Source organism: Peromyscus californicus, unplaced genomic scaffold (assembly GCF_007827085.1).
Source record: "Peromyscus californicus insignis strain IS unplaced genomic scaffold, ASM782708v3 Scaffold_9__1_contigs__length_137607984, whole genome shotgun sequence".
NCBI lineage: Eukaryota > Metazoa > Chordata > Mammalia > Rodentia > Cricetidae > Peromyscus > Peromyscus californicus.
The window spans coordinates 71,484,766-71,498,781 of NW_026294617.1; the positions used below are offsets into that span (position 1 = coordinate 71,484,766).

A 14,016-nucleotide genomic window follows, 5' to 3' on the forward strand; every position below is an offset into this window, starting at 1 on the left:
GTGGAAGGAATCCCATGTGGGGCAAAAGAAATCCCATGTGCTGAAAGAAATTTAGATAAATAGAGCTTAAGCTTTAAGCTGTTTGTGCAGAGAGTGGATACAAATGGTACCAGAGGAAGTTAGTTTAAGCTGTTTGTACAGAGAATAGATACAAAGAACAGCAGGCGGCTAAAAGGAAGTTAGCTTGGGTTGTTTGTATGGAGATTAAAGACAAATAGTGAGAAAGGAAGTTAGCTCAAGTTATTTATGCTAAAAACAGGAGATGATGTCAGGGCATAAACAACTTGTAAATAGGGTGATCTTTAAAATGATTGGTTGGTTCCTTCATCCCCCCCCCCCCCCCCAGGGTTCTGAGGTTTTCTGGTATAAAAGAGGCTTACTGCCCTTGACTCCCTGCTGCATCTGATTGTCTCTGGGTAAGAGGGAGGCTGGGGAATGGGCGGCATGCACTTACCTTTCCTCGATTCCAGGCCACCTCTTCACTGGTGACCTAAGTTCCCAGTGGGACAGATCCCCACAATCCCACAGCTGTTCTTATTAGGGAGGCACAGGATTGACACCTGAGAAAGTTACAGACAGAAAGCAACTCGTTTCCATAGCCAGTGACCCCACAGCTTTGCCAGGTGGGGTTACCATCAGGGAGTTATACGTCTGGTAGGTTGACTTATGAAACACTAGTTGTCACTTGCTGTATACTGCCATGGCCCTCAGCAGTAATCAAACTTAGACACTGTAGAAATTTACTGAAGGTCAGGTGATAAATTAAGCACAAAGTTGAACCCCCTTATTTGTCTATTCAAAGTTATTCCTTGGTCACCTGATAAGTTCATGGAGTGTGAGCATAAACTAACTGCACTGTACACACTGATTATACATGCATACATATATATAATAGTATACATACTATTAAATGCTTGCACAACCTACACAAACATTTTTCTATTCAAATATAAAATGATGTGTTAGCTATAACAAACATCAACCATTTCATTTACATTATTGTTCTTGATAAGAATGGCTTGTTAAGGGGTAATTTGGAGGAGCCAATGACTTTAGAAGTTTGAACATGATGTGCACCAAGACCTACCCACCAGATATGCATTATGTGATGGATTATAATAATAAAAACCTGGAAACCATCAAAATATCCCCAATTGGGTAATTATGTAAACTATCATAATCCACTCATATGACAGACTATTACATACACATTGAAGCATTTTTTAAAGTGGAAAATTTAGAAAGAAAACAAGATGAAAAATCAAACATGCAGAATAAAGTGTAAACACTGGTGGTGAGCGAACTGTAAGTGGTAGAGGCTACCTTTAACCTAGTCTGTCTAGTTCTAACTGAAGTGGCCTTTCTTTCCCAACCTTCAAGAAGAGCTAATTGCCATAAGAGTCTGTAACTAAGTTCTTCTTCCTGGCATTTCAAATGCAACTGGGAAGATGCAGTTGTTGTACACAAAACGCTTGTGAAAGGCAGAGCCAGGCGGATCTCTATGAGTTCAAGTCCAGTCCAGTCTACAGAGCGAGATCCAGGACAGGCACCTATACTACACAGAGAAACCCTGTCTTGAAAAAAAAAAATGATTGCTAAGAAGGATAGTTGATAAATGTCAATTTACCTGGTGTTCAGTAATTAAACATTAGAAGTCACTTTAAGTTAGTTCAGAATGTAAATAACAACATATTACATAGTAGTGAAAATCTTATTAAACAGAAAATAAAATAAGTATTCTCCCCTACTCCAGGCCCACTCTGCAGAGAAATGCTGAGTGTGTGTGTGTGTGTGTGTGTGTGTGTGTATGTGTATGTGTGTGTGTGTGTGTGTGTGTGTGTGTGTGTGTGTGTGTGTGTTTATGTGATGTATACAACAGGGAATGTTCACTCGCTTTTATGGAAGTATGTGTGGCGGGAACAGCCAAACTCTGGAAAAATACTTGAATAGGGGAGTGAGGATTAAGAAGAGACAAGACACAGAATAGAATCAGGAGGACTGTCAGTGAATACTATAGCCCCAAATTTATTTCTCATGGCCTTTATGTACAGACAGCAAGGAGGCAAAAAGAGTTCTTTATCTTAAGGACACCATGGTCCTAGGAACAGACAAGTATAAACACCTCCTTAATTCTCAGGGCATCTGGTGACCATAGCCTTTGGCAAAACATCCTTTTATTCATCCCTGAGGAGAAAAACAAGCTTGAACTCCCCGACCCTAAGTCAAGATGGAATCAAGCCAGAAGATGGAGTTACTGTGGTCTTCCACATATGTGGAAGCTAGAGATGGACATAAGTATGTCTTCATCAGTCATGTCTCCACCTTATTTGTTTGTTGATATATTGATTGACTGAGAATGGTCTCTCACTGAACCTACAGCTCACCATTTTGAGACCACCCCCCACCCCTACCCCCATGCCAGCTCTGAGTTTATTGATGTGTACTACTGTACCTACCTCTTTTTTACATAGATAAAAAGACAAAAAAAAATTAGGCAGTGTGGAGGAATAAGAGAAGAAAGGGGAGCCCTGATACGTTAGTGTGAACCTGAAAGGAAAAAATCAGTAGCCATCTTGAGAGACGCACCACACTCCCCTCCTCCAAAGGTATTTGCTGACCAGCAGTTTTAGAAGTGACCAGAAGTTGAACTTATAAGGCTGGGACAATAAATCTATGTATCTTGGACTTGGCAAAATAAGATATGGGGAGTAAGGGCTCAACTGACCTCAGGGGAGAATTGAACTGGAACAATAAATCTGAATGTACACATCCTGGATTCAACAAAAGCAGGACATAGGGAGTAAAAATTTATGTCTCTGTAGATACTCTGAGTCCTGTTAGCCAACAGAAACCTCGGCCAGTAACTTCAAAGAACTATCTCACACCTAGCCCCCTCATCCAGTCCCAAGCTGCATGTAAACCTTTCCTATATAAACCCCTTAAAGTGAGTACTTGGGGCTGTTCTCCTCCACCTGCTGTGTCAGATGTTGGGCGCAGACCAAGCTTGCTTGTTTTGTTATTAAAAACCTCTGTGTGCTTGCATCGGATATTGGCTCTGTTGTGTCTTGCTTGGGGGTCTTGTGACCTGGGCACAACAAACCAATAAAGGAGGTTCCTCAAAAATGAAAACTATTGGGTTTGGGGAGATGGCTCAGCAGTGATAAGCTCTTACTGCTCTTGTAGAGTGCCTCTTGGAGAGCACTCACACGGGAAAACTTACAACTGCCTGTAACTCCAGTTCCAGAGGATCCAGTGCCCTCTTTTGGTCTCTGTAGGCACTTGAACACATGTGGTGCACATACATACACTCAGTGAGTGTCTTAGTTTGGGTCTCTATTGCTGTCAAGAGACACCATAACCATGGCAACTCTTATAAAGGAAAACATTTAATTGAGGAGGCTTATAGTTTCAGAGGTTTAATTCATTATCATCATGGTGGGGCATGGCAGTGTGATGGCAGACATGGTGCTAAAGAAGGAGCTGAGAGTTCTACATCTTGAACGTAGGCAGCAGAAGGAGAGATTGTGTACTAGGTGTAGCTTGAACATATATGAGACCTCAAAGCTCACCCCCACAGTGACATATTTCCTCCAACAAGGCCACACTTCCTAACAGCACCACTGCCTATGGGCCAAGCATTCAAACAAATGAGTCTATGGGGACCATACTTATTCACCACCACAGTGACATACACATATGCATTAAAAAATTTTAAATTGTTTGAAAATATTAAGTAGTAGATATTTTCCTTCATTTACTTATTTATTGGAGGAGGGGCAAGCTCATTCTGAGTGCATACATGGAGGTCAGAGGACAACTTGCAGTCATCAATTCTCTCTCTCCACCATGTGGGGTCCAGGAAGTGAATCAGTTAGTCAAGCACGGTGTCTTTATCCACTGAGCCAGTCTATAACTAGAGTTTTTAAACTTCCTTCATGTTTTCTGAATTATATCTGTTTTCTCTGGGATCAGTTTTTCTATCCTGTTCATGCTGACATTTGTACTGTGGGATGTTCTGTATGGCAAATGTGTTGCTCTGATTGGTTAGTAAATAAAACACTGATTGGCCAGTAGTCAGGCAGGAGGAAGTATAGGCGGGACAAGGAGGAGAAGAATGCTGGGAAGTGGAAGGCTGAGTCAGAGTCACTGCCAGCCGCCGCCAGGACAAGCAGCATGTGAAGATGCTGGTAAGCCACAAGCCACGTGGCAAGGTATAGATTTATGGAAATGGATTAATTTAAACTATAAGAACAGTTAGCAAGAAGCCTGCCACGGCCATACAGTTTATAAGCAATATAAGTCTCTGTGTTTACTTGGTTGGGTCTGAGCGGCTGTGGGACTGGCAGGTGACAAAGATTTGTCCTGACTATGGGCAACCAGGAAAACTCTAGCAACACATTTGTATATGCGAATATTCTTACTTGCCCATTTAATATCAATAAAAGGATAACGGGTTTCTTCTAATATGCATTAGTAGGCTTATTTTCACAAAATTTGTGACAGGGTTGGATAAAGTGTAAGATGTTTAAGCATTAAGTGGCTAGCTGGCTGCAGAGTCCCTCAGCACAACCAAATGTCATAATGGAACATGTTTTCCTAGAGTGCTCATGTCTATATTAGGTGTTTTACTTCCCAGTCAGTCTATGGGTTTGTCAACAAATACTAATAGAGCACTATAGTTCTAGTTATCTCCTAGCTGGGTAGAGTCCCAGCTCCAGGAATCTTACATTTAACATTTCTAGAAGATGTTTAATTCCTTCTGGGAGGATCCAGTTAATAATTTACTAGGAAAACAACTTTACCAAGGAGGTTAGATAGTAAATACCCACATGTCTGTGTTGTGTGCTTAAAAATGGAGGAGGGAGGGGAATGATGTCACTTCAGTACTCATATAAGAAATTCTAAAAAAAACCCAAAATATCACTTCTTGGTAAAACTAACAAACGTGCATTTAATATATACCACACCCTTCCACAATAAAACAAAAAGGAAGAGGAAGATGGAGAATGACCCCTTGTCTCTTCCGCAAGCCTGTTTACAGCCATGATTCTCATTTGCATACACCTTGCCTCCCAGTTCTGAACTCAGCGCTTCTTTATATTCTAATGGCAGGATCTGTCTTCACTTCTGTAGTACTGCTAGAACACATTCCTATGAAGCCTTCTCCATCATTGCAGTCATGAACAGCTGCTACTCCTTCACTTTCCATTTTCTACCTCTTGATGAAAATCTCTCACTCAGTTATGATTCTCCCCTAACCCTGTCATCATGCTGGTTTATTTTTGTTTAATTTGATTTTTATTTTATGAATTATATATATATATATTTAAAATTTTATTTAATAAAAGGGGTATTTTTAATTAATACTTTTATTTTAGAGAATTCTAGGCAGGACATTAAAAACATATGCTGTTGAGATAGTCAGGTGGCTCAGTGAGTAAAGATTCTTGCTGCCAAGACTGATGACCTGGGTTTGAGCCCCAGAATCCACATGGTGGAAGAAGAGAACTCTGACTACTACAAGCATGCTGTAGCTGGCCACACACACACACACACACACACACACACACACACACACACACACACACACACACGAGATGGGGGAGGAAGAGGGAAACAGAAAGAATAAATATCATTGTTAAAAACATTTTAAGAACATATATTAATTAGTTCAGTCTACCATAATCTTAAATAAGCTTCCATTACATTTAGAGTAAGTAAAATAAGATCGTGAAAATATAAACATAAGCTAAATCCTTTACTTCTTGTCGAACTTTACATTATATAATCATTAAAAATTATAAATTATTTTTTGGTCATTCTCTCTAAAGTAGCTATCATATATGCTTTGCTTGATGTTTTTATTCAAGACTTTAGTGGTGACCTTTCAGGAAAAATAGTTCTCAGGCTTCCTCCCACTTCCTCTCCCTGTCTCTCCTCCTTTTAACCTTCCTCTCTATTCCCTTGCCCCTTCTTATTTCTATGTCATACTTAGATAAAAATTAGAGGGGTAAGAACATTACCTAGTAATGATTCCAGAGATCTGTTTAAGGCAAGAAAGGGCCACCTGGCTCTTCTTTTTGGCCATGAAAGAGGTATCCGAAGCTTACTGTACTACAGTCTGAAGACCTTTAAACACAAGATGCAGGCAGCCACCTTCCTGCTCTGCCAGCACTCTCTAGGTCACCTCTCACTCAGAGTGTATTCATTAATAACATGATTTTCAATACACACTGGGACAATAGAGTGTCTGTAAAAGGGATTGTGAGTCCTCTCTATGTTCAGAGATAAGGCAAAAGACAGCCTTGCCTTTCTTAATAGGAACGAGCATATAAAACCATAGACATTCAAAGCTGAAAGAGCTAGAAAGCGATCCCAGGGGTTAAAAGAGCTGTCAGCTCTGGCAGAGGACCAAAGCTCAGTTCCAACACCCACCACCCACATCAGGCGGTTCACAGCTGCAGCTCCAGGGGACCCAATGCCCTTTTTTGGCTTGTGCATACAAAGACATATGAGTATAAGTAAGTGTTAGAATAAATAAAATAAAAGGTATCTGGCCAGGGCACAATGTCATGGAATAGTAAAGTATGTGGATACAATTTGGTCTTTGGAATCTGACACCTCATCAGCAGGAGGCTCTGGTTGGGATTGTTCCCAAGCTAACTAAATTTTCTAAATGCTGAACATGGTGTCTTGTGTTTCTTCATGCACTGCTTACTCTTCCCATGGCAGGGCTCCCCATAACCTAATAATGCAGCCTCTCTGTGAACAGATCCAGAAACAGAGAACTCAGGCTTTAGAAGAGGCACTCCTCAGTGAAGACAACTCTACTCATTAGAAAATTCTTAAGAAGAACTAGAGTCTGGCTTCTAGAAAGTTCCAACCATGTAATCTGCAATCCTTCAGCTGCAATCTGTCCCTGTATTACACAGCATTGGGAGATTGCATTAATAGGAAGACTCTGGTCTCAGAGACATCCGTGTTGCATTTATCTAATTATTCTTTATCAACAAAAAATTTGGAGTCAGATATCGGGGTAAGAAACTGAATGATCAGAGAAGTGGTGGAGAAGCAACCAGTGACCCCCTATTTCTTCCCTTCCTCCATCCAAAAGGGCTGAGATTCTCTCTAAGCCCTGCCTCACTACTTCCTGTCTATCTGTCCTCAGTCCTCCAAAACTTCTATGGTTAATTTTGGTCAGCTAGTAACTCTGCCCTCTGATTCAAAGCAAACTTTATTATCAGAATTCAATCAAAATATCACACAACACATATGTTCTGGAGACATTTAAATTCTGAATCTTGACACTTCCATTTACTAGCTATATGTCTACACCCAAGTTGCTCAACAATCAAGAGCCTTAACTTCTCCATCTATTAAGAGGATAATAACTATGTGCAAGTATTATGAGGCTTAAGATAGCCCGTGCAAAGCACCTGGTATGTCATGAGCATTCCTTTCTCTTCCACACCCATGGAAATGGCTGCTATTTGGAAGACAGTTATTTATGTGCCCCCTGAGTGTTTCCTTCAACCACTTCTCACAGGACTGACCATTGCACTGCAAGGCAAGGACACACAACATATCCAGGGCTAAATAAACCAGTGCATGACAGTGTTTGAAAAACAGTTCGTACAGACAGAGTGTTAACTAACTTTCAGGAGCAAGACTTCTTTGTGGGGAGGGGTGTGCTGAAACTGTTTAAAGGTACAAGCTGTCAGAGTGGAATTTCCCTGACCCTCGGTTACCTTGTACTCACCTTGTCAGGAAACCCAGAACAAAGGTTTTGCTGAATAACAATCCCCCCTTTAGCCTGTTTTCTCACTTACTTTCCCATCTTCACCTGTTCATGCTCTTCATCTTAGTTTTTCACTCCTATTTCTGTAGATCGACCCACTTCTTATGTCCTTTGAAAGAAGAGGCAAAGATGTCTTAAAACACACTCCTTTCTTGTCTAAAACATCGAATAAGATAACAGAATAATTTTCTTCTGAATTAAATAGTTCTAGAAGGGACCTAAATCTGTTTGGCAATAAAAACATTCTTCCCCATGAGCATCTTAGACTAATTTCCATCCCTACCTCAGCTTCCATAGCTCCCTCTCCCCATTCCAGAGAGAAAGCAGTCATCTGGATGCTCATGTCTGAGCTCCATAAATTATGAAAATGCCCTCTAAAGGCAGCTGTCAATCATATTTTAAAAATAGCATCCACTTAGGTAAGCTAGGTTTTGCATATCTAACAAGAGATTGTTTTTTTCTATTTTGGCCTTTGGGCATGGAAAGCAGAACATGAAAACAGCTGAATCAACCAATATCTCCAACCTTGTCCCATGATTAAGCAGGGCTTTATTTTAAACACATGATTGACATCCCTTTCTCAAGGTTAGGTCAAACAGAGGCCAGACTGCAGGCAGAGGGAGGCATCAGATGACTTCAGAGGTCTCCGCCAGCCCCGTGATTTGTCAGCCAGAAATACAATTATGTCCTTAGGTTAAGAACAGAAAGACTGAAAGAAAATAAGAAATCCGCCACCCCGAAGCCCTAAAAATACTTCAAAATTATAACCTACAAAAATCAGTAAGTGGAAAAGAGATCTTTCCCCTTCTTTTTGGTCAATCTGATAAGACTTAACTGAAGCTACCTCCTGAAGGAAGAAACAACAGCAGGGAGAGCCGAAGGCAGAGAGGAGGAGAGACTGGGTTTGGTGGTGATGAATCAGGTCATTAGACCCAGAGGGTGTCTCCTAACTAAGCAATTAGAGACTCAATAAAAAGGTCCCAGTGCCTGCCCTGGCTCACAGCCCGCTGCCCCACATTCCGCTTGCTCTCACTCCTGAACGAGGTAAGTAGGTAAGTCTCATAGACTCCAGTGTGCCCAGGACCTCTGCGGCTGCTTTGCTTCTATGTGAGGCTGTGGAGACTGTCGGTGGCTCAGAGGAAAGTCAACCTTTGCTCAGGATGTTAAGCTGGGAGTCCTGCCATCCAAGACACAGTCTGCAAATAGAAAAAAATATAAAGCCCATACCATAAGTTCTGTTTTATAAGATGTAGGACCTAGATCCCTATTAGATGAAAAAGTAGATTGAATTAGATCATAGCCAACGAGGGAGGGTCAGGACTGGGTTTTATCACTGAGTTCTCATGGAACAGTGCTACTTGGTAAAAACGAGTTACACAAGGGTTGGTTTTTTGAACATGACCCCTCTTCCTTCTAAAAGCTTTATTAACTTGACAGTTACATGTTCTTTCCTAGCAGACTAGGTGAGACTGAGCCAAGGGTAGGGGAAAGCAGATGGACACTCTCAAATGGGGTTTAGAGGCTTAATCTCCCTCTGTCGACTTCATTTGTGTGTTAATACTTAGGTTTGAGGTTTTTTTTTCCTTTCTTTCTTTTTTCCTCTGTTCTTGAAATAGTGTTCTCTCAGCACATGAGTGTTGCTGTTTGTGGCAGCATGAAGTGTCTATTCTAATGCCCACCTATATTGTAACTAATCTCACCATTGTATCCCTTGTAAAACTAAGTCACTCTTCCAATGCAAATACAATATTTAAAATACAGAATACAGTAGGCATTGTGGGCAGAGTTAGGCAGGTGCAGGAAGGATGACCTTGACCTTGGCTTGCCTTTCCTAGAGAGCCTATCCTGGGAGATGAGCCTTGTTTTTTTTGTTGTTGTTGTTTTGTTTTTTTTGTTTGTTTTTTGCTGTTGTTGTTTTGTTTTTTTAAAGATTTTTTTTTTTTATTTTATGTGCACCAGTGCTTTGCCTGCATGTATGTCTGTGTGAGGGTGTCCGATCTGGGAGTTACAGACAGTTGTGAGCTGCCGTGTGGGTGCTGGGAACAGCATCCACCGACATCCTTGGCAGGACAAGTGCTTTTAACCACTGAGCCAGGCGTCTCTCCAGCCCTGACCTTGTTTCCTTGCAGCCTCTTCCAGGTGGTAAAGATGTCGAGGCTCCTGAGAGGTGTCTTCTGTGTCATTGAGACATTCCACAAATATGCCAGGGAGGATGGTGACCCCAAGGCAAAGCTGACCCGAAGAGAGCTGAGACAGCTCCTGGAGAGAGAAATCAGGAACTTCCTTCAGGTGAGGAGGAGCTTACTAGTCCCCCCTTTGCCACTTTGTAACCCAAGCAGGAAGTGCTATTTGCCTGCTCGCTGTCACTTGGCTGGCTGGCTCTCTGGCTTGCACTAACCTTTCAACGATTTTTTTCTTTGGTTGCTTTTTTTTTTTCCCCCAGTCTCAGCGGCCTCTTCTATGCAACTGCTTAGTCAGTCATGCAGAGGAAAGGTTTCCATTGTGTAACTGTTGCTTCACCCAGGAAGACTTCTGCACAGGGTCATAACCCCATTATGCTTCTAACTAACTCAGCTCACATGTGATGCCATTGCTAGGGCTAGGCTTAGTGCTAAGATGAAAAAAATGGATCAGAATTGATGGGTTCTCACTGTTTAAGGCAATTTCACTGTTAAGAGGGGTAAGGTTAAAAAAAAAATTTTTTTTAAAGCTTTTCAGGAGACCTGAAGATACTTGGAACACATGACCACATGTAAATAAACAGATTTTCTTTGTGTTTACATGCAGCCACACGTGTTTCACGCTGTGGAGAGAAAGCTGAACCTTCTGGATATTGACAGAGATGGTGCCATCAGTTTTGAGGAATTTCTCCTTGCAATCTTCAGCTTATTGAACCTCTTTTATTTTGATATGTCATCACTAAATCCAGAACCAAGACCGATGTCGGAGTCAGAGAAGATGGATGATGTGGACCTTCTGGCAACCACCAGAAGGAGTCAGCAGGTAGTAGGGGTGGGACCAACTCAAGAAAGGCTGGTGTTTGCATCATCAGCTCAGCCCAGCCATGAAGAAGGTCAGGCCGGTGAACACAGTAAGACGAGCCCACGGGAAGACATTAAGACTCACAACCTACCACGAAAGGTGTCTGAGCCCAGTGACCCTGAGAACCAACACCCAGAAGAAGATGATCAGGAAGTCGCACAAGATGTACCAGCAACAGAATATGATGGAGTCCAATTTAAGAGAAATACGCCAGGAGAAGTATCCAAACAGAGCAGCAATCCAACACAGGTGATCCCCAAAGAAAGCGGTAAGGCAGTCAGGAGTCAACGTGACACCAAATTAAGTGACCATATGGCACAGAGGCCATCTGAAGACGAGAAACGTGCTATAGAAAAGAGTATTAAGAAGCATTCCACAACACAGGATCCATTCCCACAAAAAGAAGACAGAGCCATGTTGGAGCACACTGATTTGCCAATAGAAGTTGCTGCTGGGAAACCATCTCACACACAGGAAGTTATTGAGCTTATGGATGATACTAGAATATCTGAAACCCAAGAACCAGAAAAAGATGCTGGCAGAACACCACCCGAAACCACACATTCAGAGGACACCAAGGCAGACAGAACATCTGAAACACACGAATTGCCAGCGCAAGAAAGAAAACATGAAACACAGAACCAGTCTGCCCTAAGTGGGAGCAGAAATGATTCAGAAACATCTAGTAGAGGCAAATGGGAGGAGGGGAGGAAAGACCACGAAAGAAAAACTGAACCCCCAGCACCAGAAGCCCAAACACAGGGTGAGAAGTGTCAAGAGGTCTCAGGATCGTGGAGGGGAAAGGGTGCCGAAAAGGGTTCTGGTACACAAGGGCTAAGCTCAGAAGAAGGAAATCAGAATCTCCCTGAAAATAAGGAAGAACCCACCTCAGGAAAAGAGGCAAGACACAGTGAGGGAGACACAGAAGACACATTTTTGATCAGCAAAAACAGCCCCGCAGCTGAAGAGACACTGGGAACAAGAGAAAGTTCCCAGGAGCTGGCCCCACTTGAGAAGCAATCTCAAGGGAAAAATCAGAGAGCCACCAGGACTCCGGACAAGCCAGTCAGGAAGCAGGACCACAGTGCGGGGGAAGACCCTGAGGTAGCAGTTCCACCGAGTGGTGAGGGCTCCTGTGAAACTCCCAGCAGCCTGGCTCCAGAGGTAGGCAGCAGCAGCTCGGATTCAGGGGAATTACAGGCGCCAGGGGATTTGCAGAGTCAGGTAGACACCCATGGAGATGCTAAGCAAGGAAGTGACAATAACAACTCAGATCCCCAGAAGCAGGGAGCGCCAGGCGAGAGCAGCAGAGTGCAGGAGGCTGTAGTGGTGTCCATCCAAGAAGACAGACAGCTCCCAGAGGAAGAGGAACAGCCTGCCAGAGGGGAGCAGGGTGGTCCAGGGGCAGCTGTGGAGCCCAGTGAAGGAGGGGAGGTACAGGAGTCCACAGCAGGAGGTGAAAACAGAAAATCCCCAGAGGCAGAGAGTTCCGGGGCCCAGTGAGTCTACTAAATGTTTATCTATGTGGCTTGCTGGGAACACTGAATTAAAGTCGATAATGAAATATCCTGATGATCAATTTCTTGTGTTGGTTCACTTCTTCCTTCATTCTCCATCTTGGGAGACACTAACAGAAACAAGCACAATCAATTACTTGTGCTTTTTTTTCTCTCTCTTTATCTGAATACCATAATTACAGAACGATGCTCTCAAGTTTAGCAGTGACCCAGGAGTAGTTATCATATATTTCCTGAAGCCAAAGCACCAACCCCGTTCTCTTAGCATTCTGTTCTGACTTAATATTTTCCCAGTTAACTTATACCTCTTAGAAGAGGTACATTGTCTTGGGTACCATACCAAGGAATATATCAGATATGTGTATGTTATGTGTATTTATGTATAGATTATCTAGGTACTCTCCACTTGACACACCTAAAGACCTGTAACCTCCATGGCTTTGGACATCCCAGCACCAGGCACTGACAACCGCCTGTCCAGAAATGCTCTCTTCATGATCTATCTCTACCTCCCTTGTGAATCCATCACCTCCAGTTTCCAAGACTGTGGGGCCTTCTAGGCTTTCTCCTTTGACCTTCACCCCCGCCCCCCCAACCATGTATGTTATTAGCTACACTGATGCCCTCAATCTGCTTGTTCAGACCTGACTCCACATGTTAAGCCCACCCTACAAATAAGTTGTCACTTTTGAGATTGTCAGCCCCTGCCCCCTAGACTAGAATGGGTCTCTTCATTTCCTTTCTTCTGCCATTCCCTCAATCCCCATTCCATCAGAGTTAAAAGACACAAATACCAAAATCATCATTTACCTTGCCTCTTTTTTAATCTTTATATCTAATCCACGACAGTATCTTTTGATAAGGTTTTCCTGTAAATACATCTTCCAGATAGCTCTTTCATCTCCACCCCATATAAATCCATCTTCTGGATAAACCGTCTTTTCACCATTACATACAAGACTTCACATACCAAAACTAGTGTCTCTCCCTCCCATTTTACCAAATGTCTAAATGTTTTCTGTCCTATGGGGTCCAACCCCAATGACACTTCACTCATTATAAAATCTTTATTTTGAAAAGTGCATGATACAGGGTTGGAGAGGTGGCTCAATGGTTACGAGCACTTGCTGTCTTCTAGAGGACCTGAGTCCAGTTCCCAGCACCCACATCAGGCAGCTCACAATTGTCTGTAACTCCAGCTCCGGGGGATCCAATGCTTTTGGTCTCCTCAGGCCTGGCACTCATGTGCATATCTACATGCAGATAACACACCTATACGTGACTGAAAAGAAACCTTTTTTTTTTTTTGAATCTGTGGTAGTGTCAGATACTGGGTATGACATTAAGGGTATAACTGAAACCAGGACAAATAAGAACTCTTCACCCTGGAGTTTACATGCTAGTGAGGGAAGGGAGAGTCAAACAGTAGAATTAGAATAAGAAGCAGACAAGGGAGCTCCAGGCAGTACAGCAATGAAGAGGACAGACCGTGGGAGTGGTGATGGGGAGGTGAGTGTCAGAAGCACAGCTTTAACCCTGTGACCCCTCTAGGTTCCTCCTGCCCAGCAGATCTAAGCTCCCTACAGTCCAGAGTCCTCACTTGGGCTTCTGCTCTTAACTTTCTCCTGAGTTTTAATTACAGATGTGCTAGCCGAAACA

General features: G+C 42.7%; 1 protein-coding gene and 1 long non-coding RNA gene across 2 annotated transcripts; one reads left to right on the forward strand and one right to left on the reverse strand.

The window, feature by feature from the left end:
* Positions 1–447: 447 nt before the first annotated feature.
* Positions 448–10,071, reverse strand: LOC128106093 (uncharacterized). The gene is made up of 4 exons (XR_008216597.1): positions 9,913–10,071; positions 8,832–8,994; positions 7,830–7,907; positions 448–560 (listed from the first exon to the last, which is right to left on the reverse strand). It is a non-coding gene; the product is annotated as an uncharacterized LOC128106093 (long non-coding RNA).
* On the forward strand, positions 9,947–12,343 carry Tchhl1 (trichohyalin like 1). The gene is made up of 2 exons (XM_052731412.1): positions 9,947–10,087; positions 10,586–12,343. Exons 1-2 carry the CDS (start codon positions 9,947–9,949, stop codon positions 12,341–12,343), a joined length of 1,899 nt encoding a protein of 632 aa, XP_052587372.1.
* Positions 12,344–14,016: the final 1,673 nt, after the last annotated feature.